At 42.2% G+C, this 25349-nt stretch overlaps 1 protein-coding gene across 1 annotated transcript in view; it reads right to left on the reverse strand.

Annotated features, from left to right (window-relative positions):
* The window catches only part of DSCAM (DS cell adhesion molecule), a 628177-nt gene that overhangs the window by 156570 nt on the left and 446258 nt on the right, over positions 1–25349 (reverse strand). The window contains exons 11-12 of the mRNA XM_090031636.1: positions 10037–10233; positions 295–391 (exon numbers count right to left, since the gene is read on the reverse strand). Of these exons, the coding sequence (XP_089887762.1) occupies positions 295–391; positions 10037–10233 (294 nt within the window). The remainder of the gene's footprint in view (positions 1–294; positions 392–10036; positions 10234–25349) is intronic.

Genomic DNA, 25349 nt, shown 5'->3' on the forward strand with positions numbered 1-25349 from the left:
ACTGTATGGATTTTTAAATCTGATAATTAGATTGTCAGCTACTGCATATAAACACACTCCCCTTACTCAACAATACATGTCTATAAAGACTCTAAAGCTTATGCTTCATTTTGATTTACATCTCTGGTGTTGGAAAATATGAGATTACGCTTCTTAGGCAGCATCTAATTTCTCTGACAATTAGGGATATGCTTAATTAGGGACTAGAACTTCCCCCCAAACAGATTTCTGAGCATGGCATACACTTACTGTACTACAATAGCTGTTTTTTTCCTTATGTTGTCCTCTTCCTACCTTGCACAGTGAGCTGAATTATTCCACGGTCCTCTCCATAGGAATTGATAGCATGGCAGGAAAAGAAGCCAGAATCTTCACGCACAGTTGGTAAAATCTATAGGTGGTTGGAAAAGAAGCAATTGATTCAACATTATGCACAAAAAATAAACAAATGGAAGCTTGTTTCAGGTACAGCATGGGGAAATTACACCAACCATCTTTCTTTGCAGCAACAGATATCCATATGTGTAATGTATAAGCATTATACTATATTCTATGTAGCCATGTAGTGCTATTAAATTCTAAATATGGGTACCTAGCAGAGGAATAACAACTAAGAGTTGTGCCCTGGGCTAGTGGTTCCCAAACCTCACAGGCACTTTTGCTCCCTGCCACCCCCGCAGCTGCCATCATTGCCACTGAGTGCCACCAACTGACATCGCTGGTGGCAATGGACAAAGGGGAATTTGGAAATGAGGGAAGTAGTTGCAGTAAGAGAGTACAAGAGGGTCTCCACATCCCACTGCTGCTGCTGCCATCACAGTACAGACTCCAAAGAGGTCTTTCACTTTGGTTGCCCCTCTATGTCAGAGCCCGGGGGCTGATGCTCCACTCAGCCTCCCCAGTTACACTACTGACCTCCACCATGACAAGAGCTGAATTCCAGTGAAAGATTAGGAGTCACTTGTTGCTAATACTTGATTCTCCTTTTAGCTCAGTTCAGTTATAAGTAGTTAGCTCTCTAATTTCTTACCGATCCAAGGCTTAATACTGATTCTCCAACGTCTGACACAAAATCTTCCTTTAGAGAAATGAAAGAAACTTTTTCCTAGCATGTTGTTTTTAAAAGAGGATGAGGTCAGGATGTCTGCTCCTTACAATTTGGAGATAATCCTAATGGAAACAAATTCATGAAGGGTTGGTAGGAGAGTGCTGAGAATAGTTCTTTTTCAGCTTGAGAAACAGGCCAGCATCCCTACACAAATAGACAAGCCTGACAAAAGCACCTAGTATTTATGTTGCCTGATACTTCCCAGGTGTAAGGTCCTGTTTTCAGTTACATATCACTTGAACAGACTTGAACGGTTACACTGAAATTTTCCATACAAGGGGTGTCTTGATTATTTTAGAAAATGTCAGCCTAAATTGTTCAGGTGTTTTCAAGAACCTGTGTTACCCATATTAAAAATAATTGAGTGACCTCCTCTTCAAACAGCTTTTATCCCTTCCTGCTTTGGAAAATGGACTGTAATTTGGCAGGGGATAGGAATTTTCCACCCCTGTTTAAAATCCATCCACATTTAGCTGAATTCTGAGCTTCTGAAAAATCACAGTTTACATGCTCAATAAAACTTTCCCTGATTTTTGCTTTTAAAATCTCTGAAGGGTCCATTCTATGTAAGCATAATCAAGCCTTTTACAGCTCCTAACGCTGACTGGGTTGCATCTCTTACTTGTCTACATAAAAATTGAACATGTCCCTCCAACCAAAGTCTGTGGGGGAGAAACTGGACTTTTCCTGTAGTGGCTGCTCCTAGGTGGTCTAAGTGGGGACATTCGGCATGGTTACTAGGCATGTCTTTTTCCTGTGTGCTCATGGAATACCATGCTGACACCCAAGCAGGAAAGGATTTCATGGGGAAATCATGTCTCACAAACCTACTAGAGTTCTCTGAAGATGTCAAAAAGCAGGTGGATCAGGGTGACCAGTTGACATAGTATACTTGGACAAAGCCTTTGACAAGGCCTCTCATCAAAGGCTCTTAACTTAATTATGCAAATTACAAGGAATATACACTTATGGATTAGAAATTGGCTTAAAGATAGAAAGCAAATAGTGAGTCTAGTAGGTAAGTGTTCAGGGTGGAAAGAAGTAAACAGTGGTGCCCCAGCGATCTGTGTTGGGACCAGTGTTATTTAACATATTCATAAATGATCTGGAAAAGTGGGTGAGTAGCGAGGTGGCCAAATTTGTGACAACACAAAATCATTCAAATGGTAAAGACCAAGGCAGACTGTGAGGAACTACAGATGGATCTGGCGTGATTAAGCAAATGGGCAACTAAACGGCAGATGAAATTCAATGTAGATAAGTGTACAGTAATGGACAAAAATTACCCAAATAATACCTACACTATGATGGGCTCTATATCAGCTATTACCAGGAAAGAGATGGGAGTTATTGTGGGCAGTTGATTAAAGCATCAGTTAATTAAATTGTGGAAGTCCTTGCCACCAGAAGTTGTGGAAGCTGACAGCTTAACCAGGTTAAAAAATGGATTGGACCAATTCTTGGAGGAAAAGGGCATCACTACCTATTGAGCACAGCCTCTGAATCAGAACATCCGGGACCTTAAATGCCGGAGGCAAATGAGAGTGGAACAGTCAAAAAAACCTAAACAAACAAACAAGCCAAACCCTGGTCATACCCAGTACAGTCTCTCTTTCAGCATCCCCTCTTAGCCATTGTGTGACACAGGATTCTGAGCAGATGGATGTATGGCCTGGCCCAGTAAATGGCAATTCTTATGTTCTTATGTAATACCATACTGACACCCAAGCAGCATGAAGGAAAAATCTGTCTGATTCTAATTTAAATCAAGGGAAGGGAAAGCAATAGATGGGGACAAAAACTCTGGCAACACGTGGAAAGGAAAGAGAGACTGGGGATTGGGGACAGGAGGCTAGCATTTGGACAGTGAATGTAAAGGGTTGATGTTATGACTCTCTGAACCAAATGTTGTAATTAAGACTGGCATAGGAATTAGTAGCATGTGGACTAGAGTTTGGCATTGGCTAAATGGGACTGGGAAAATGAGTCAGGGTAGAGAAGATTTAAGACCAGGAAGGATAGATCATGGTAGGAGGGCTCTGTCTTGAGGAAATGGACAGAAGAGTCAGTGCCCATCAGAGTTCATTCCTCTGAATAGCTCAAAAGGAACCCAAGATCCCCATGCCTCACCATTCTTCTGTTACCTGCAAATCTCTATAAATCCAGCTGACAAAAATGTATACTTCAGCCACCTCTAGTCCTGGCCCACATAGATAACAACAGCCTGCTACTACTATCAGTAATCTCATTAACTCAAGTGATGGACAGCACAGTGGATATAAAAATTCTAGCCCTTACAATGAACCATGTAGTTATCACTATGACACCACATGAGGGAATTTATGTTTTTTCAGTCTTCTTTTTAAAACAATATAAATTATACATGCTGAGATAGAAAATATTAAGATTGCAAAGTCAAGAACTCCAAAATTAGGAAATGTTGTAATTAAGGTTGCCTGTAGCAGCTTAATTTGGCCCTTGTGCATATGCATTATGATACAGATATTATTAACATAATCACATACCATTTTTCACAGGACCCCTGCCTCATATAGTGCACAACCTATCCAGGGCTTACTTAATGAGCAACTATTCAATATTTTGTTTTCTCCACAGTGTTCAGTGCATGGCTTCGTGCCTTAATTATACAACACTATTCAGACCTTGCTCTGAAGACAGAATTATTAATTTCCTCATGAGCTTTTTTGTTGCAATGATGACTGCATCATCTGAGCACTTCACAAACATTAGCAAAATTATTTCTATAACACTTATGACGGATGAAATATTGTCTCCATTTTACAGATGGGGAACTAAAGCACAGAGAGGGCAACATTAAAAGCATCTAACGATTTTGAGTGTCCAATATGAAACTTTTTTTTTTGAGGACACTTGTTCAGGCACTTGAAAGTCTTCTAGAGAGGAATTAGGATGGCAATTAAGGTAGATAAGGAGAACCAGCTCAAAGAACAGTTCCTCAAGAAGTCTGAGGAGAAAATAAACAGAGAGTGGCATTTGGAATAGTAAAAATGAGCATCCTACACTCCACACCATCAACGGCCAGGATGGTTTGGTGCTCTCAGAAAAAGAGATCATTCTTTAGAAGCGGTTGTGTACTGGAAGGGCCTTTACCTGGATAACAGACAAGGAGGTGCTCAAACACCTTGAAAATATATTCACATGTGAACAGGACTATGACAATGATAACTTTTGTTAAGAAGAGGTTGAAAGACTGGCCAAGAATTGGAAGGAAGACAAGAGGAGATAACATTCCTGCAGAACAGGTCAGAGCAGGACACAATGATCTGACCAGGACCTTGCATGTACTATGCAATTACATCTGGAAAGAAGAATAGGTCCCCATCAAGTGTGAAAACTTGGTTCTGATAATGACACCCATGAAAGATGACCTACAGAACTGCATGCACTATCCAGGCAATCTTGTAGACCACCCAAAGAATGATCTGCAACAGCAGGGTGACCTCACATCTTGCAGCAAGTTCATGAACTACCTTGAGAGATGGATGGAGTAATGATGGCCAAAGGCCTCAGAGTAAAGCTGCATGGCAAGAAGTTCAATAACCTGAAGTCTTCTAGCAATGCCAACTGCTGGACATGAAGAAAAAATGCTTGCAGACCTAAGTCAATATTCTCCCCAGCTCTGGATAATGTTGTATGCATCAGTATGAGCAATGGTCAGGAAGGATACAACTAATGCAAGAGGCTCTGCATGACCTGAATCCTTTATGGAGAGACAAGGAAACCTCTGTAGATACAAGAATCAGGCTGCTCAAGATGTGTGCACTCTCAATCTCAATCTTGCTATGTCAGTGTGGTAGAGACATGGACCTTCAAGAAAATTGTCTCATGAAGAATCAGGCCTTTGAAATGAAATATTATAGACATTCGTTTGCAGTCAAGTAGCAGGACTACATCAAAAATGAGATGATCCAAAAAAAGATCAGAGTGAGAGAGACAGCCTTGAAGGAAGCTCCAGCTATTTGGACCCTATACAAAGGATGACCACTTGCTGTAGACTAGAGTTTGGCCTGCTGGTGGGCAGCAGCCTAGGAGGCCAACCATATTGGAAGTGGCTGGCTTCATAGCAGAATGGTGTGGCAGGGATCTAAGAACACTGAGTGTCAAACCACAAGATGAAGCACAATGGAGAGTCATAGAACAATGTGTGACTGTCCCCTACTGATGATGGAAAAGAGGAATGAACCTGAGACATCTAATGCTGTATTTTTCAGAGTACATAGCATTACATAACTCTTCAAATGTTCAAAACACAGTTCTCATTGAACTGAATGACGGCAGTGAATTCTCAGCCTTTCTGCAAATCATGTCCCAGAGGCTCAAGTTAAAATCCCAGGAAATGAAGAACACATAGTTAATGACTGCCTGAAATATATTTAGTTTTAATAATTTGCCCAGCATCACAGAGGAAATTGTTGGAAATTTGTCAGGAATAGAATCCAGTTCTCCAGGGCAGCTTCAAGCACCTGAACCATGAATCTACCATTTTTCTTCTTGCACTTTAGCAACAAATGAGACAGGTTTCCTATGAACACTCTCTGTAATTACACAACTCTGATTCATCCCCAGAACAGTTTCCCCTGGTGCACTGAATCAAGCAGCATGCCTGTTGGAGGAAAAATCACATTAGCATATAATTAAAGACAGGCCACCTGATGGTGTATATACACAAAGGGGCTGCATTAAAGTTGCACAGACCACACTAAAGCGGTATTTCCTAACTGTTGCCTGCATTCTCAATAATGTATTTTGCCTGAGGAACATGCCACCTCCTCCTTACCCGCAGACACAGGTGGATATAGAATATAATTCCATCTTTGGTTAATATGCGAGCTGTGTTAACATTAGGGGTGTGAGAAACAGGCCATATTCAATTTGGATTTGGATTCGGCCCGAATGGGGGACAGTGATTTGATTAGTTGATTTGGATCACTGTCCCTGATTCAATTCGGCCAAATCCGAATCTGAAGAGTCGATGTTGATTCAGAGAATCAGCAATTCAGCCACAGACACAGCTTTAAATGCTTTTTCTACATACCTCAAGGTACCAGCGCATGACTTGTGAACACTGCAATGGTGGGGCAGATGGAGTGTCCCACAAGAGTGCGGGGGTTGGGAGGTGGTCCCCCAGTGTGCCTGGCAGCAAACCCGAAAGAGGACTGGAAGGACTTCTGGTCTACTTCTGGGTCCACCAGGAAGCACACAGGGACCCCCCCCTCGCATTGCCCTGGCTCAGCAATCAGCCACAGGGGGATCCTGGGTCCCCCCGAGACCCAGGAGGCACCAGTCACTGAGCTTGGGTGGTGTGGGGGGAGGGGAGGTTGGCATACTCTCCAGTGGACCCAGAAGTGGACCAGAACTGCTTCTGGTCCACATCTGGGTCTGCTGCCAAGCACGCTGGGGAGCCCCCTGCTCTCCTGTGGGATACTCCATCTGCCCCAGCATCGCAGAGTTCATGAGCTGCCGAGTACCTTGATGTATGTAGAAAAAACATTTAAACCTGTGTCTATGTCAGTTTCACCTGTGTCTATGTCAGTTTCACCGAATCTTTCCAAATCTCTCCAAATCGATTTGGAGGGTTCTGATTTGATTCGGCATGATTAAGGGTTTCCTGATTCAATTCAGATTTGCAGATTTGGCCACCAAATCAGGCTGAATCTCTGCTGAATCAAATCAGGGACTGAAGCTTCACACAGCCCTAGTTAACGTTTGCACCCAGATGGAATCTCATGAAAATCAATAATATGTCTGTTGTGGGTACAGGGAATCTCAATAAGTATTACTGATAACATTCATAGATGCATACATACTATGAACCTTATCCTTCACCAGTGAAGTCAGTGACAAAATTTATGTTGACTGTAGCAGGAAGAGAACTGTGAAGAAAGAACTACATTTTACTATTTGAGTATCATTTGGCATCAGCAGAGAGCTAGAATGGTGTTTCTTTGGATTTGATATAAAATCTAGTTATGGTTATTTTTCATGGTTGAAATGCAAGTCATCAATATTTTAGTCTTTAATCCATGAGGTTTTTTAGTAACAGAGTTAGTAAAAGCACATGTAAAAATAAGAGTGAGTGGGCCACCCACCTGTTTCTATCAATGAGCTTCAGATATAACTAACAGTTTGACTCACCTAACTTTGTCTTTTTAAAAAATCCTTCCCTTCTACTATTTCAAATATTTTCTTTCTGGAAATTTCCTTTTTTCCTCCTCTTTCAAATGCTTTCAGTTCCTTCACTGCATCTTCCCATCCATCTCCATAAAGCAACTGTACCATCCTCCATACAGGAGAACTGGAGAGAAGCGAAGTGCTGGTTAACTTTGTTGTTCTGAAGAGGAGAGGAGAGAGAGGAAACTGCCTTGCTAGTCCTGTTGCTCTGTAGAAGCAAGTTCTGATGGGGAAAAAACCAAGGCTCCCCAGAAAACAGAAGCCCAGACAGACTCTTGGTGAGAAATCACACAGGAAATAATACTTCAAAGTGAGAGGATCCTAGCAAGATGATCCAGTTCCTATTTCATTCCTGACATCTATCGGAACCTTTAAATACATAGTATTTTGACTTAAATGAGAAGCAGCCTCAGATGTACCTTGTGCTTAGGGGTGGATCCAAAGGGGGTACAGTAGCATAAATTCACCTCTCCTTCCAGTTGGTTGCTGGGAACATGTTTTAAGTCCCAGGAAAAAAGTAAGAATCTTTTCCTCCCTTCTCCTTTGTGCTCAGTGGCACATCCATCCCTCCCCCTCCTTGCCCACTTGAGTTGGACTCTACACAGAGCCACTTAGCAGCAGGCAGGTCCCTGTGCTCAGTCCCCCTGGCTATTCCCTGCCAATCCAAAAGCAGATATGGGGGAAGGGAACATGTTCACTCCTGCTGCTGCCTCTAGCAAAACCTGGCTCTACCTACAGCCCAGCTGGAGGAGGACAGAAGTGGCTGTGGAGCCTCCCCCTACTCTGCCCCTGGGTCAGCTGGGGATTTTACCACTAGCAAGTGGGGGGAGGGGTAAGAGAAGGGGAGGGGAGGGAACATGTTGCTGAGCACAGGGTGGAAGGGAGGGAAAAGAGAAGACTTTTACCTGCTTGGGTGACTTGAAGTCTGCAGTGCAATCTGCCCATGCTAGTGTGTGTGTGTGGTAAGGGAAGCGGGGTGTACAGTCACCTCTGCAGCACAGGTTGCTGCTCCTGCACACCCCCTTCATGAAATCCTGGCTCTGCCCATGCCTGTGCTGATGGCCTTCTAAGCAAATCAATGTTTAAAAGCTAGTAAGAAACACATTGCACAACCATTTGGACTTTGTGAAACAACTGAAAAGTGTTTTACCTAGAATGGTTTTATTACAGACTGCAGGCCAAATCTTGATCTGCACAGGGCAAAAGATAAAAAAAATCCCTTCCCTTGCTTAGAATATGCATGGTGAACATGGCATTATTTGGGTTTGGGCCAAGAATTGGAAGAAGGGAGATTAGGAAGAGTAAGGGCTGGGTCATATAGTCATCTAAGAAGTTGCTTAACTTGTGTTGCACAGGCTGTTTCACTGTCACTAATGCTCAGGCTGCATTTGCCTCACAGAATTGTAACACCACTTAGACCAGGGGTCAGCAACCTATGACCTGCAGAGCCTTTGGATCCAGCACACACAAGGCACTGAATGACATGGGTGCTTCTATGGCATTCAGCGACAAGGCCCTCTCTCTGCACTGCTGCCTGGGTCTTCAGTGGAGTGGGAGCTCTGTCCTTGTACTAAATTCAGGTGGCACAAGGTCCAGTGGAGGGGGGATTTCATCATGCCATACTGCAGCAGAGGGGCAGGAAAAAGTGGCAGCAGCAATTGGATCCTATTGGCTACCTACCTATGACCCAAGCTGAGTCATTTTGGTCCCCTTTTTCCTCTCACCACTAGAAAATCCTGCCAGCCCTTGACTTAGCTGGAACACAGCAGCACCCAGACCAGATCAGCCTCTTTAGGGTTATTTATGCCTGGCATAGAATCTGATAAGACAGAAAAATTAGTAGCTACACTATTACGAGAAAGCTGTATTTCATAAAAAGCCACAGCAAAGCTGTGAAATATGACTTGTTACCAGCTGGCTAGGCAATTTTTGCTACAGTATGTAGTAGCTGCTAAATATTAATGGATGCTGAATCCTGTTTGCATACCTTAGGCATCTTTTCCATTTACTTCCCTTTGCTTATAATATTTTAATGAACACTTAATCTGATTAACATTCTGATTTTTAAAAACGGACTCAGGAAACACGATGGGAGGAGCAGTGGGGGTCAACCTTTTTGGCAGATGTGCCACAAATCAACTCTGCACACTCCCCATGTGCCACTCCAATTTCCTTCATCAGCTTGGGCTGCTGCTCTGCTTTCTGCCTTCTGCCCTGTTTCTCCACTGTGGTGCTTTTCCTCTACCTGTTCTGCCTTGAGCCACAAATAGAGGTTGCTTATGTCACTTGTGGCACCCATACCTCAAGTTGGTCACCCCAGAAGGATGATGAAAAGACACAGGAAATGCATATGGTTTAATTCCTTCTTACATGGCTCTCATATGTCAGAAATGGAGCAGAAATCTGTATCAGGTTAATGGAAACTGCATTACCTTTATATATGTGTTATATATATCATATGTGAAATATATATGATTAGCCTATACACACACACACACACACACACACACATATATATATATATACACACAAAACACCTATATAATTTAAGTAAAGTTACTCCTGACTCATGCTGGAGTGAGAGAAGCATTAGGCCTATATTTAGTACTTATGGATAGGCAGGATTTGTGTGCAGATGTGATCATTGTTCTCAGCCACAGAAAAAGAAACAAAAACAAGCAACAGTCTAACATGCTGGTCAATTTGGTTGAGTACCTGCAGAGTAGAGATCACTTCATCGCCCACCTCCTTGGTAGAAACAAGATAGCGGGACATTTCAGGGTTAATAATTCGATCCTCTTTTTCCCAGCGGACTATGATGGGTTTCTCTCCATGTGCCGTGCAGCTCATCTCTTTTTTCTGACCCTGTGTTGCTAAGGTGGTGTTTGGATAGGAAGTTATCATTGCAGGAACTAAAAAGCAAAGACAACAAAGAGACTTCATGAATGGGGCAGCTGCTCTGAGTGAGGTCTGGCCTTGAATCTTAAACCCACTCAAGACCTAAATAGTTTGACTAGCTAACATAAACAGATGGGCATTGATTTATTTTTTTACATAATAGAAGAAACAATATTTTAATACAAGATAGGCCCAAGTCAACATCCACATGATTCCTCCCACACACTTTGGTTATCGGAACCTGGACGCTTAAATGCAGTTAAAACATTGATAGATACAGAGAGATGCTAGAAGCCACAGGCAGTCAGCGATGTGACCTGAAAAGATACAGAAGATCATATAAGAACTTATATTTTATTACTCATTTACACATTACAAGACTATGTCAGAAAGTCAGCAAAAATCTACATCTGACTAATGGAAATTGCATTTACCTTTATATTAATTTGTAAAAACATACTGTATAACTGCTAAGATTATAGAAGCCTCAGTGACATCTGGCCCCATTAGGGTAAGGTTTGTACTAACACAAGAAACCAGACTCTGAATAGACAAGTTTACAATCTACAAATGAATAGAATATATCATTAGCATATGGACTGTACATCTATTATAATTAATACTGAAGCTTTGCACCTATCCTGATTCATTCTTAATACATTCCTTAGTTGTAAGTATTTTCAGAAGAGTTTGAACATCGTTTTCAGCCTACTGGTTAACTGTTTGCTATGTCGGCTCTGCAGAGAGGAAAGGAGTTTAAAAAACTAGACATCCTTACTTTTCTTGAGCTGCTGGTAAACTGGATTTCAGTACTGCAAATATTTGTATATGTTCAGTTCTCTTTTTTATGCCAAATTGGGATGAAATGCCAACAATTCAAAAACAGATGCAGAAATAAAATGATTGCTCAACATTTTCAGATCAGCTCCACCACTGAGCTATAAAGACAATATTTAAGTGTAAAGTTTCTTTTCAAACCTCAAGCTATACCATAGATATATAATCTTCTGAACTTATAAATCTTCCCCTCACAGTAAAATACAAAACCCAACTTTATCTCAAAGCAGCACTTAATAAAAAAGGACCTCTTGCCACACCCTGAAAATGCTAGTATCCCTCAAGATTGAAGGATGCCACAAAATTAATCACAACTGCAGGACCCACAAACACTGTACACTGGATTCGTTTGTGATCTCAGCCCTACATAAATGCTAAACTCAATTACTGCCATCGTATACTTCCATGATCAAGAAAGTATTTAGGATACAGTTTCACTGCAGAACTAATAAAAGTCTAGACACCCAGGCAAGTCAACCACTTATTAGTCACCATACTGGCAGAGTCACACCTATGTAGCTACACCTGGGGAAGATGCTACAGTTTCTGAAGGCACATCCCAGAATTCTTAGCACTTTGTTAGCTGGAATGACCCTAGCAATAGATTCAAGGTGTACTGTGAAAGAATGTGTCTCTCTTTCCTTAGCCCATGCATGGAAATGTTGCGTTGCCAACAATTCTCTGTTCTGGACAGAGGTTGAGGGGGCAGCATTCAAAGGACATAAGAACCTTTTTGCTTCTCTGGTGCCCATTTAGCCTGTGGTTGGATGGAAGAAGAGTAACGCTGTGGATCTGCTCACGCAGACTTGTACTCCAGGAGTTCTTAACTAAGTCAACACATTCAGTTGTGGCGATTCCAGTTCTAGACACTTGGCAGTTCTGCCTTTTCCAGCTAGCACTAAGCCACAAGCTCAGCTCGAGTATATGAGACATTACCAATTTTGGCTGCAACCTTATTGCAACAAGAGGCAAAAGACAGAGAATATGAGACACTGCAGAGGGCATTTAAGCAGTTGCTTGCAATATCTGAAGAGGCAGGTGTAGAGATCATGAAGGCTGAATGCCAACATGGCAGAAGGAAGACAGCTGATGCAGTATGCTGCAAATAATCTGGTTTTCCACCACTGTGTGTCCCTGCCCCCAGCAGACCCATGCTTGTAGTGTTGTAGAAAAACTAGCACAGAGATACCAACTCAAGAAAACCAGAGTTGATTAGCACTGTCTTCAGAACTACATAATGAAGCCCATCTTTGTGGAATTGCATGAGGAGTTTGCCCAATTCTTTGGCACTAGAACATACATGCCAAAAAGCAGATTGTTCCTGCCTACTGGTAGTTGACTTCCCCAGACTGCTGAAGGTCATTAGCTAACTGTTTGGTGGACATAATTAAAATACCTAAAATAATGGTGCTTTTAAGAGAACAGACTTTCCAAATTGAGTTTATCAATGGTACTAGTGCCTAGAATTTGCCTCCCACAAGGAACACGATGAACAACCTCAGAGGATACTAGTTGATCATTATTAAGGCTTTAGCTGATCACAAAGACAGGTTCATGAATATCAATATGGGGTACCAGGCTGCTGAGGAAACACTGCTGTTTGGACAAGAAAGGGCCCTCTTATCTCCAAATAAAATGTTCATCAATAGGCTTTCTATCCCTTTGTTATTGCCCACGTTTAATGTTCTTTTTCAGTAATCAGTTCAAATATAACTTGGGGGAAAAACACTACTTTCATTTGTCTCCTATTTTAGATTCCATCACAAAATGGGAGTAGAACTATGGCCAGAGAAATGGCTTGGCTTTTACCCTCTAAAACTAAAGCTACCCCATAGCACACAGTGTCCTCCATAAACAAAACTTCACTGATTCTAATTAGAGCTGGGGACATTTTGTTTTGGCAACTAGTCTGCTCACCAAAAATCTGGTTTTAGTCATTCTGAAATGATTCACAAATTCAAGTTAAACGCATTGTATATTTTCAGTTGAAAAACACTTTTTTCCCCTTGGCTATACAGCAGTAGATATTGGGACATGTCCACTTTTTATCTAATAGACCAATGGCACTCACCCCAGGTAGGGAGATTGTGATTCCTCTGCTACCCAAGAAAATGCCCAAACCATCAGGCTACAGTGCTCTCTGGGCTGATTTTTTTCTCAATCACTCTTGGTGATGGTGTTTCACTTTGTATGAAGTGAAAATAGTTCCTAAGCCTGGACATTCAAAGCAAGCACCTGGGAAGTGAGAAACCTTGGTTCCAGTCTCTGCTGGAGTGAAGGTTTAATTTTTTAATGGAAAGTGGAGTAACATCAACAGGAAGGAATGCCCCTTCTTGCCCAGAATAATTGATAGCCTGGTACTTAAGCCACATTCAGAGAAATGGACTCTAAGGCAATAGAAGGAATTAAACCAGTATCTTCCACATCCTGGCTGAATGCCCTCATGCTTTGCCTACTGGATAAAGAGGAGGAGGTGGTGAATCCTCCGCTAGCATTTTTGTAGAATCCCTTTAATTCCTTTTGCATGAAAAAAGTTTAATTCCATGATTCTTCATAGAATGATTTTATTTTCTTTACTTCAGCAAGGGAAAAAAAGACATGAAAAGGAAATCATTTCAATTTGAACTAAAGTACTAATCTGAGATATTTTTCTATTTGGCAACTGAGCCTCCAGGTATTTTTTCCACCCCTTCCTAACTAAGGGACTTCCTACTTATGCTATATTTTCCCCAGACATTTTTCTGCTCTGTAATTGCATGGATAGTAGTGGTCATTTACCCAGTTCTGGCTTTAACGCCAATACCACCTCTTCTTAAATCCACTCCTTAGGCCCACACCTAAATTGTTACTTGGCACATGGTCCCAAAGTCTTCACTAGCCCACCTGGCCTTTTTATTTCTTTATCTGCTCCTATTCTACAAAAATAGACAATGGCAATGGGTTTTATACTTAATACATGGTGGAGCACTCAGTCAAAATCTTCATAAAAGGGAAGGTGGATTGAAAGTGGTACATGTCCTAGATGTTTAAATTTCTCTCCTGACACTTAACAGGGCTTCACAAGTCACACTTCTTCCCATCTCTTAGAAATGTCCTTGTGCACATTCTAATCTTGGGTGTATCTCCAAAAATCATGTAGTTTTTTTTGCTGCAGTCACACTAAAGGGTCACCAGAACCCTGGCAGAATTCCTTGGCCAGCTGGCAATATGCTACTTTGAGGAAGTCTCAGATAGCCTCTTTTCAAGCTCCTTGGCTGAAAATGGAGCAGGCCATGTGAAATGAGGAGTGACCAAATATACAGGAAATAGGAGGTGACTTCCAGTCCTCATAAGGCAGGCAAGAAGTGAATAGGTAGATAAGCTTGAGGATACATCCTCAAGTAATTGTAGGGTGTAACTCAAGAACTATCAAAACTCAAATGCTGTTATCCAGGTTTCAAATTCTCCTAAAGAGTTGGGTTACACCTTGCTTAACAGTGGCACTTCAAGAAACCTTGGGTTCAAAGCACATGCAATCAAAAGTTATGGGCTTTATGTGTGCATAGCAGTGGAGAATAGACTAAAAACCAGGCAACAGTTTGAGTTACCTCTCCAATAAAAGCTTATTTGGGGGCACTGCAATTTAAGAAGGATGTAGCAAAACTGGAGAGGGGCCAGAGGAATGGGGATAGATCCCAAGAAATGGGCTGAAGTTTCTTAAAGTTAACCACACTTATTTTTGTCCAGACAGAATAAGGGAGGTAGGAGACTTTTACATGCACTAGGTGCTGACGGAAGTGACATTTGTCATGTGAGCAGCCCCCTAAAAGTGCCCTACAGTCATGCCCTGACCACAGTGCCCGATTACTTGACAAATTACTCTCATATAATGAGGGATCAGATAAAGGCTCTCCAAAGTGAATCATCTTAGAGAACTTCTGTCAATCCCTCATGTGATTGGGACTGGGCTCATGCAGCCCAGGCCTGCCCCCAGTTCTGTCTGCAGGAAGAGAAGGGGAGGGAGCTACGGGCTCAGATTTGCCCAGCCTGAGCTGAAAGAGGGGGCAGGTGGATTGGAGCCCCCTGCCTCATGGCTTCCCCACCCATTCCCCTCCCCTTCCACCTCAGGCTGGGTAAACCCCAATGTGCAGTTCCTTCCCCTCCCTTCCTGCAGACAGCACCAGAGCTTGGCGGCGAGAGGCGGCGGGGCTAGGAGAGAGAAGCTGCAGGCAGGATCCTCACAGAAGGTACAATCTTAAAGGTGTCTTCTCTGTCCACTTGTTTCCTGATTAGGCTAAATATAAAGTATGGAAAATGTTGCAACTGTGTAGCTTGCCAGTATTTGGACTGATAAAGGAGAAACAGATCTGAGCATCTGCAATTAAAGGAAGTGAAATATTAACTCTTTTGGAGTCCCTGGACTTAGACTAAAAATGTCACATCCTTAACCCACTCCACCTCTAGGCAGGAAATGAAAAATGTAATTATATGGTGGAGTGAAGAGTAACATAGTCTATTACAGTAACAGCACATTTATATGATGAATACAGAAAAAAAACTATGAGTAACATCCCAAAAAACTAATTTAGGTTTCCACTATCAACCACTTCAGACAATTAAATTCATAGACTTTCCTAAGATACTTTTCCATAGAGGTACTTGTTGAAAGGCTTGTGTGCAATCCCGAATAGGCAAGCCTGAATGGCTAACTGCAAGTCAGTTTCTCAGTTAAGACATAGTCCTTGCCCTGGAAAAGTTTGAAAGCCTTATATGCTGAAAAGAACTGTTGAACTCTGAATTGAGCCTAGCCATTCACTTCAGGGTAGGAGTAGGGGAAGAACTGTCATACTCTGGTGCTACCCTCCATGGTACCATTCTCCCCATTTTTATGTGCAGTGGGCCTGGATCTGTCCTCTTCATTCCATTCATATTTTTATGGGTCTCAATTTCAAAAAGCAGAGAGTGCTGTCCAACTTGGTTTAGGATTTTTCAAACCCTTTCACCTGGACATGTAACATCATTTACTAGTGGACAGCAGAAGCAATTTTACTTAAATGAGTTACTATAATGGCTGTTTTGAAATGCTAATGTTTGGTGGCACAACCTTTTCACATGTCAGAGCTGTTGATGCTTAGATATGACAATATGTCAGGATGCAGCCCCTTTTGTTGGAAGGGTTTCTGAACCATAAAAAATGGATTTGATAATTAACAGGGATGCGGAACCTTTGGTTAGAACAGGATCTAATTGCAGAATGATCCTTAGAAAGGTTTTGATGTTTTTATGAAGCATTACAATGCTTAATACCGTGACTTGCAAAACTGTTGTTATATTGCATACTGATAAAGTTTTTCAAGTTCCAAGTTGAGAAATATCTAATCCTGGGGTTCATTCTTCTTCTGGTACTGATGTTGTAGCCATGATGGTCCAGAAATTGTGCAAGAGACAGTGAGTTTTGGGGGGGATATGTTTATTGCAACTTCTATTTTTTCATTCTTAAGAGTGGCCATCAAACAGTTATTCAGTTGCTGTTTCACCCCCCTTTCATGTTTAAAAAAAGCAAGTGAAAGCATATAACACAAATTATTTAAGCAAATTTCCTTGATAAGAATGGTAGTGAATTAATGTGAGAAGAGGACATTTTATTCTTCATATACAGCTTTATCTCTGCTTGCCCTACCTTTCAAACAGTCTTTGTTTGGCACTGGTTCACCCACTGCCAAAGCACCTTAGTTCTGGAGCTTTGGCTCATAGCACCTTTGGTTCATTGCTAAATATTTCCTTTCCTTCCAGAGCTTATTTTTCACACTTCACAATCACTGTAACCAAGAAGCTGTCCAGGACTAAGGCATTTCCAGTCAGCATCTTTCCATCAATGGAGTGGGAGTGGGTGCTATATATGTAATATTCCTAGCCAAAACAAAACTGCTGATAGGATGAAATCACTTGGATGCTCTCTACACAAGGGTTGAACAAACCTTATATGCCCAATTTCAAACTTTTTTTAAAACAATTTTGATCTGGGTCAACCCCTGAGACAATCAGGACCAAGTCAACTGAGATATTTGTTTATAGCCCCAGAGTGCCCACTTGCCAGAACCAAGAAACCAGATCTGTCATCTGTCTTATTCCTCTGTAACTCTCCATATTTTTAATGGCAGCAACAGCCCAGAGTGGAGCCAAATGAATATAAAAAGTATGGCCCACTAGTATTCTTTCAAATTTGAAAATGAATTCCATTGTGCTGCTTGCCAGACCCTTACTGTGAACACTCTGACAAACCCTTCCAGCACAGGTACTTGTAGAAGGCACATCTTAACTGTTTGAATATTTGTTGACTTAATTTCATTGTTTACATTTTATTGCAAATTTTGGAATTCACATGGAATTCATCACGTGACTAATCTAACTGATTAAAGAAACAATGTGAGTAGACTTACATAGCTACTTAATGGGATATGAGTTTCAAAATTCAAATATTAAACGTTCTGTCATTAATTATCCCTGAGATACTAACAGAGGAGAAATAATTTCAAACAAACTTAAGAAATTTAGAAAAAGATCAAGAAATACAGTTTGATGAACTAATGATTTAGTATGTATAATTCACTCAGAGCATGTCACCAAAAAACCAGGAGATTATACAATGTGTCTGAGATTAATTCAGAGTGTGTCTACACCTTCATTAACATGCAGTAGTTACAGTACATTAAGTTAAGTACTTGCATAACCAAGTACTAAATCAATGCACAGTAACTAGTGCTACTGTGCAGTAGCATGCCATTTTACTGACGGTAACTGCGCAGTAGCCTAATACTACTGCACAGTAGCGTATTAGCATGGCTTTTGCGTGGCACACTACTGTGCAGTGTTATTAGGCTACTGTGCAGTTAGCATCTTATGTAGATGCACCCAGTGTGTATTTACCTGTCTTAGAATGAAAGATTCCTTAAGACAATCAGCTTTGTCTTTACACTTAGATTAATGGTTGTTACACTGACAGATTTCTTGTCACTAGTTTAAAACTGCAACAAATTCTCTGTATTAGCCGGGCATTTGTCTAAACAAAACACTGTTGGAAAACTTTATCATTTTGTAACACAAAGAATAGCAGGGATCTGGCCTTCATGTTCTTGTTGCACAAATATTCCAAAAGTAGAATATAAATAAAAAGCAATGGCAGGAATCATAAATATAGCCCTTCTCAGTGTCCAAAGCATGAAAAGCCACTTCGTGGGCTGCATGGCAAAACTCCTGGCCTATCCTAGGCTTTATGATACGTAATAAACCGCAGCATCAGGGGCATCCATACAGGATAACCTTAATCCTACATTAAAAAATTACTTCTTTTCAGGTTGGAATTAGTAAGCATTCAGCTTATTTTAAAATATCATCTCTGTTGGCCTATTACACTTATATAATGAAGTTACTTTGATTTTAAGTATTACTCAAACATATGTTTCTAGGCTAGAACAGGCCTTATTTTATGCTAAGTCTTAACAAGAATGACAATGTCTTGGGCACTTGGCAGCTTTGCCAGAGCCTTATGATGTGATTGAATGTGTCAGGGTAAAGGCTGTGAACATTTAGGGTTCATATCTTATTCACTCAGAAGCAGTTTCAGGTCACATTATGGGAAAAGGAGTTGATTTATTTTGCATGGCAACTATGAATTTTAACCAAAAGAGATATTAATAAAATAAAAAAAGGGATTTGCTCCCTGAATTCACTAAGGCAAGTCTTTTCCATATCCTGGGGTTTTGATTGCACTTGTTTTATGTTTGTACAGTGCAAACTGCTGCCTTAGAATAATACATCAGACTAAAAACTGCATATATTTCTTATTCTCTCCCTTGTCTCTGAAACAGTTTTGAAATGAATGACTTGATTCTGCATTGCCATGTGTGTACAATTCCCATTTTGCCCAAGTGAACTTCCTAAGAACTAACAGAATGAAAATTGAAAATGGTGAGTTGACAGTTCTGTTCTCTGCAATGAGTTATAGTAAAAGCCTGTGGAAATGTTGTGAGAAATTGTGGTAGGCCACATGAGACATGCTGAGATTATGTCATCAAAACTAGGCTAATAGTCAACAAGAAAAATAAGGAATTATTGATTTTAAGTAGTTTATTTTTATATTAGCAAGAATCATGAGGTTCTGAACACAGACTAACTTCTTTCATGGAAAATAGATGGTGTCGCAGAGCTCTCAGGTGCCCTGAGACTGAGAGCAGAAACGGCTCAGGAGAGACCCCTAGTGGCAGGAAGGGGGAAGCGCAGCTGCCAGTCACCAGGACTGTGCAGGTGCTGGTTGCCCTAGCAACCAGGGAAACCTAGAGCCAGGAAGGGGCAGAGCTTAGCCCTTCTTAAGCTCAGGCAGAAGGCCAGGAGGGCAGTTCCCCTCCGGCAGCCGAGGGAGGAGGAACTCAGCCAGAACAAAAGGGAGAACTCTGATGGTCGGAACATCCCTTGGTTCCTGCTGGAGGTTGATGCATTCTCTCTCTCTCGCTCTGGTAGGGAGAGATTCGTATTTTGACCAGAACGATCTAGCTTTTATGTTGTAGCCCGGGGACTTTGCGTTTTGTGTTTTCTGTTTCACCGGAGGAACAGGTGAGGCTATAAGGGGTTTGAGGAGGCCTCATAGGGGCTCCACGATAGCGTGGGGTCTCCTGGCACCGGAGGGGGCGCAGCTTTGTTTAGGGGCACATTGGCCCAGCCCCGGAGCTAGGGGGGCAGCAAAGAGCCCTGACTAGGGGGCAGTGAGAAGCCCCAGAGCTAGGGGGGCAGCGAAGAGCCCTGACTAGGGTGGAAGTGAGAAACCCAGAGCTAGGGGGGCAGTGAGAAGCCCTGGAGCTAGGGGGGGCAGCGAAGAGCCCTGACTAGGGGGCAGTGAGGAGCCCCAGAGCCAGAGGGCAGTGACAAGCCCAGAGCCAGGGGGCAGTGAGGAGCCCAGAGCCAAAGGAAGGGGCCAGGGAGGAGCCCCGGAGTTAGGGGGTAGTGAGGAGCTCCAGAGTTGGCACGGGCAAGAAGTCCCGGAACAGGCAGTGCGGGACAGGCTAGAGGGCGTTGGTAGGGGCGTGGACTCTGTGATGAGCTAGAAGGCGCTGGCCAGGGTACAGATGGAGGGATAAGCCAGAGGGCGTCCGCGCAGCAGGAAGTAGGACAGACCTGAACAACACCAGATATACCGCAGCCCAAGCCTCACAGATGTAAGGGGAGGACAGGAGCCGCAGATAGTGCCTAAGGCACCGAGACCAAAAATAGGCAGCCTCCTGTTTGATTAAGATCTTCCAATCAATCAAAATAACAACAAGGCGTAGCAGGCGAGAAGGCGGGCGGTTGGCCCCGGATCGGTGTGGCGGGGCCGCGAATAGACGGCCCCAGGGAGGCACTACTGTCACAGATGGGCATAATTATTATTACTACTACAAGGGAAGGATATTAGCAATATTTACCCCACTAAGAGTAAATTTCATGGACACTTTTCTGCTTTAAATCAGTAACCATTTTTGAACAAGTAGTATGAAAACGTCAACTCCAAGAATGACCAGAATGTTTCGACAGTTAACAATAGCACGTTATAATTTTTTAGCTATTTTTCTCCTATGCTTTGGTACTAAGTCAAAATTACTGGAATCATTAAAACACCATCAGGTTTTAATATTAAATAAAAAATGTTGTTATTTTAATTTTAAAAAATTCTACTTTTGCATTTATGTGACTTACACTTATACATTACAAGTCAGTAAAAAATCATCAGAAGCTAACATTGGCAAGAGTCACAATTTATTCTTTTACAAATTATCCTACCTGCAATTTCCTATTTGTGTCCTTTGATAAAACCAAGAACGGTTTAAAATAAAACAAAGCAGGAGTAGAAAGTCTTTGCAAAATGAGGGCTTTAAGCAGGAGAGAATTTATGACCCTGTAGTTCTCATGGGTTTTTAGATTTTTGAGATTTGTGAAGTGACATGTGTAAATGTCTCTCCCAGGGGAAGAGAAGCAAGCACTAATTGAGGTATTGACGGGTTTAAATGAAGCAGAAACACACTAAGAATCTCCAGCTACAACAAAAATGAGTGCTCCTGAGCAATGCATGCTGGGACATTAATGGTTTTCATTCATTGCTCGTTCATGCAAGTAAGTATACTTTTAAGCACAGTGACGTGGGTCTATAACAGCACAGTTCTGAGCTAAAAAGCCATGAAATATGATCTGCTGGATGTATTAAACATAGAGCCCTGGTAGAACTAGTCTTGTCTAGCTGTTTGTGAATGAAATCTAGTTATATTGTGTAGACAGACTGACAGACATATAGAGACAGATGGAACTGAATCTGATCATAGGCACAGGATAAGAAATAGAATATATTATAAGCCATAAGATAAATGTACCCATATAATTTGTGTGTGGGTTGTATGTATGTTTATACACATGCATATACAAACATTACTAATGTCTTCTGTCCATAGCTACAAGTGTATGTCTCCCTATATTTACCTACATACATATACACATATGAGTGTGTGTGTGTATGTATGTGTATATATATATATATATATATATATATGAAAAATATATGTGTAGGTTATATATATATATATATATATAATAAGTAGGTAAATATAGGCAGATATACTCTTGTAGCTATGGACAGAAGACATTAGTAATGTTTATATTGTAGCAAAACCCCCAGTTTTTCTTTTTTTAAATTTTGAAATGCATTCCCTCCCTTCCCCAACTATTTCTGACTTTTTCTCTCCCTCTCTATTCCCTATAGATAAGTAAAAGTAAGTTAAGACATAGGATAAGCTTTACCATTTTTCTAGCAAGTTTTTTTTTCTCTCGCCTTCTTTGATCCACTCTTTTATACTGTATAATTATTATGTTTATACTGTTTTGCTGATTTTTACTATTTTTTTCTATAGATACCATGTGATTTAGGCCTACATGTATAAATTAGCATAAGTAATTCAAGTTATGTCAAGTTTCCATTTTGAATGTCAAGCCTCCATCTTGTGTCCTTTGCCTGGGTATAACCTGTGACTCATGTCTAACCAGTCTCATGTAAATTGGTTCCTGAATGAATGGTGATGAATGAGGGTGCTTGAGATACAATGGTAGCAGGCCTCTACTGAATAATCAACTCAATGACTTGATGATCAGCTCAACAACTGGACCACTGCCTTCCATTGACTCACCCAGGAACCACGGACCCAGCATTTGAAAGACCAAGACCCTACAGAAATCAGCCAATCCACTATTGCAACACAGATACCTGGAACTGCATGTCCTTCAGCTGGAGTACACATGCTCAGTACACCAGGGCTGACCCTGGCCTGGGCATTACCTTGCCACCAGAATCATAGAAGGTCTGCCCCTATAAAAAGGGGTAGTGAAGTAGACACTGTGGGACGCCCTCTCCATCTGGACCAGTACTATGCCATGCCACCTATCCTTCCAGAGGTCCTGCCGGTGACCCCCCCTCTGGATAACACCTTGTTAGAGAAGACCCCGACTAGCCATCAAGGATCAACTCACAGCCCAGGATAGGTAGATATCACCCACCTTCCTTCCCCAAGCAAAAGATATGGACTCTGTCCCTACACACCTTGACTTCAATCCCTCCACCAAGCCTTTTTCACTCCTGCTACCATTGTGTGGGTTTTTATATGAGTGCTTGTGTGTGTGTGTGTGTGTGCGTGTGTGTAGGAACCAATAACTTTGTGAGGCTGTGTAGTGTGTTGTCTGTTTAATAAACCTGTTATTTTGAAACCCTGAGTTGGGTTTTTGTCTTACTGACCTCCCAACTCCCCTCCTTGATTTCCCAGTTATCTCCCAGCTTTTTGCCTCTCTGTTTCCTGTCTGTTTCCTCTTTGCCACCAGTCTTTTTCCCTTGCATCCACCCCGGCACCAGGTGACCCCAAGTAATCCCCGGGCACATTAACCCTAAGTAACCCCAAGCCCCAATGGCCTTGAGTAACCCTGCGGCCACTTGACCTTAAGTAACCCAAGCACCAAGTTACCTCAAACGCCCCCTAGGGTTAACACACAGCCATAAAAGTGTGCATTTGTGTATGTGTATTGGGTATGCAGGTATTAACAACTGATTTTTGTCTAATTTTTGGTGTGCATAGTGTGTATGTGCCTGAATTGGTGATAGGTGTGCATGTGTTTAGACTGGTAATCTTGGATGTGTATGTGCCTGAGTTGGCAGTGTGTGTGTGTGTATGTGCAATTGTGTCACACCCTCACATCTAACAGCACAATTTTGAGAGCCTGAGAGTTGGCCTGGCTCCATAGGTCAACAATATTATATATATGTATAAATAAAAGTAGGTTATATATTAGGGCTTAATCTCTCTGAATCGAATCAGAACCCTTCAAATCAATTCAGAGAGATTTGGAAAGATTTGATGATTCGGACATAGACACAGCTTTAAAAGTTTTTTCTACTTATCTCAAGGTACCAGGTGACTTGTGAATGCTGAGATGGGGTGGATGGAGTGTCCCAGAAGCAGGGGTGATGGTGGTCCTCTGTGCACTTGGCAGCAGACCCAGAAGCACTTCTGATCCACTTCTAGGTCCACCAGGGGGCATGCTGGGGGCCCCCCCGTGCCCTCCCAGCTCAGCACCTGGTGCCTTCTGAGTCTGGGGTGGCACCCAGGGTCCTCCCACAACCAATTGCTAAGCCCACAGGTCTGGGGAGGGGGGCCCTGCACACTCAGTGGCAGACCCAGAAGTGGACTGGGTCCCTGCACTCCTTTGAGATGCTCCATCCACCCCGCCATCAGTGTTCATGAGCTGTGCATGGTATGTGAGGTATGTAGAAAAAAATTTAAAGCTGTGTCTATGGTTGAGTCGCTGATTCTCCAAATCAGAACTGAATCTTCAGATTTGGATTTGCCTGAATCAAATTGGGGACAGTGATCCAAATCAACTAATTGAATCACTGTCCCCGATTTGGGCCAAATCCACATTGAATACAGCTCATTTTGCACACCCCTAATATATATTAATATATATAGTTGTACTACACCTACATGTAATAAACAATCCTAATTTAAAATGGTAAAATGAACGACAAAAACATGGAGCTTTGGGTTATAAATAAATCCAACTTTCTCAGGAGAGGGCAGGACAGCTGAATAACCCTGAGTTTGAAGGGGAATCTAACAATAGTTTTGAAGACATTGCAAGCAAGATATTTTTGCACTTAGCATGCATTCAGCATGCATCTTAGTGCATGCTAACCCTGTTTTTTGAGTCAAAACTTTAACAAGGCTTTCAGTGCCAAAAGCCAGCTGAGAAAGAAGTCAGGAATCCCCACCATAGTTGAACCAACTCAGTCGCTGAGTATTAGCACAGTGTTAGCTACTATACATTTTCCTGTCTCAGTTCCATATTCTTCTTCAGCAGATTGGCATATCTTCAGTTCCTGCAGAGGAAACCAGACCCATGATTTGCAATACATGAAAGGAGAAAGTTCTTAAAGAGAAGGAAACCATAGTTTCACAGTTTCTAGGGTTGGAAGGGACCTGAACATATCATAGTTTCATAGTATCATAGTAGTCTGGGGTCAGAAGGGACCTGAACAGATCATCTAGTCTGACACCCCCCCCACTCCCACTGGCAGGAGCACACGCTGGGATCACACAACCCCAGACAGGTGTTTGTCCAATCTCTTTTTGAATTTACCGAAGGTAGGAGCGAGGACCACTTCCCTAGGAAGTTGGTTCCAGATCCTAGCCATCTTAACAGTGAAATATTGCCTCCTAATCTCTAACCTGAACCTATGCTCCAGCAGCTTTTGGCCATTGTTCCTCGTCACCCTAGGTGCTGCTGGGGGGAATAGGATCCTTCCTATTTTCTGCTGCTCTGCCATAATGAGTTTGTAGGCAGCCACCAGATCCCCCCTCAGCCTCTGCTTGCTGAAGCTGAACAGGTTCAGGTCCCTCAGCTGCTCCTCATAGGGCCTGCCCTGTTGCCCTCCAGCCAAGTGGGTAACCCTCCTCTGAACCCTCTCAAGGCTGGCCACATTCTTCTTAAAGTGCAGTGCCCAGAACTGGATGCAGTACTCCAATTGTGGCCTGATCAATGTTGCATAGAGGGGGAGTATCACCTCTCTGGACTGGCTTGAGATGCATCTTTAGATGCACAACAAGGTGCAGTTGGCTTTGCTGACTGCGGTCTGGCATTGGCAGCTCATGTTCACCTTGGAGTCAATAATGACTCCAAGATCCCTTTCTGCCTCTGTGCTCACAAGGGGGGAGCTCCCCAGCTGGTATGTATGCTGTGGATTCCTTCTCCCCAG

The sequence above is a fragment of the Crocodylus siamensis genome, chromosome 1 (genome assembly GCF_052110815.1).
Source record: "Crocodylus siamensis isolate JL-2025a chromosome 1, ASM5211081v1, whole genome shotgun sequence".
In the NCBI taxonomy this organism is placed as follows: Eukaryota; Metazoa; Chordata; order Crocodylia; family Crocodylidae; genus Crocodylus; species Crocodylus siamensis.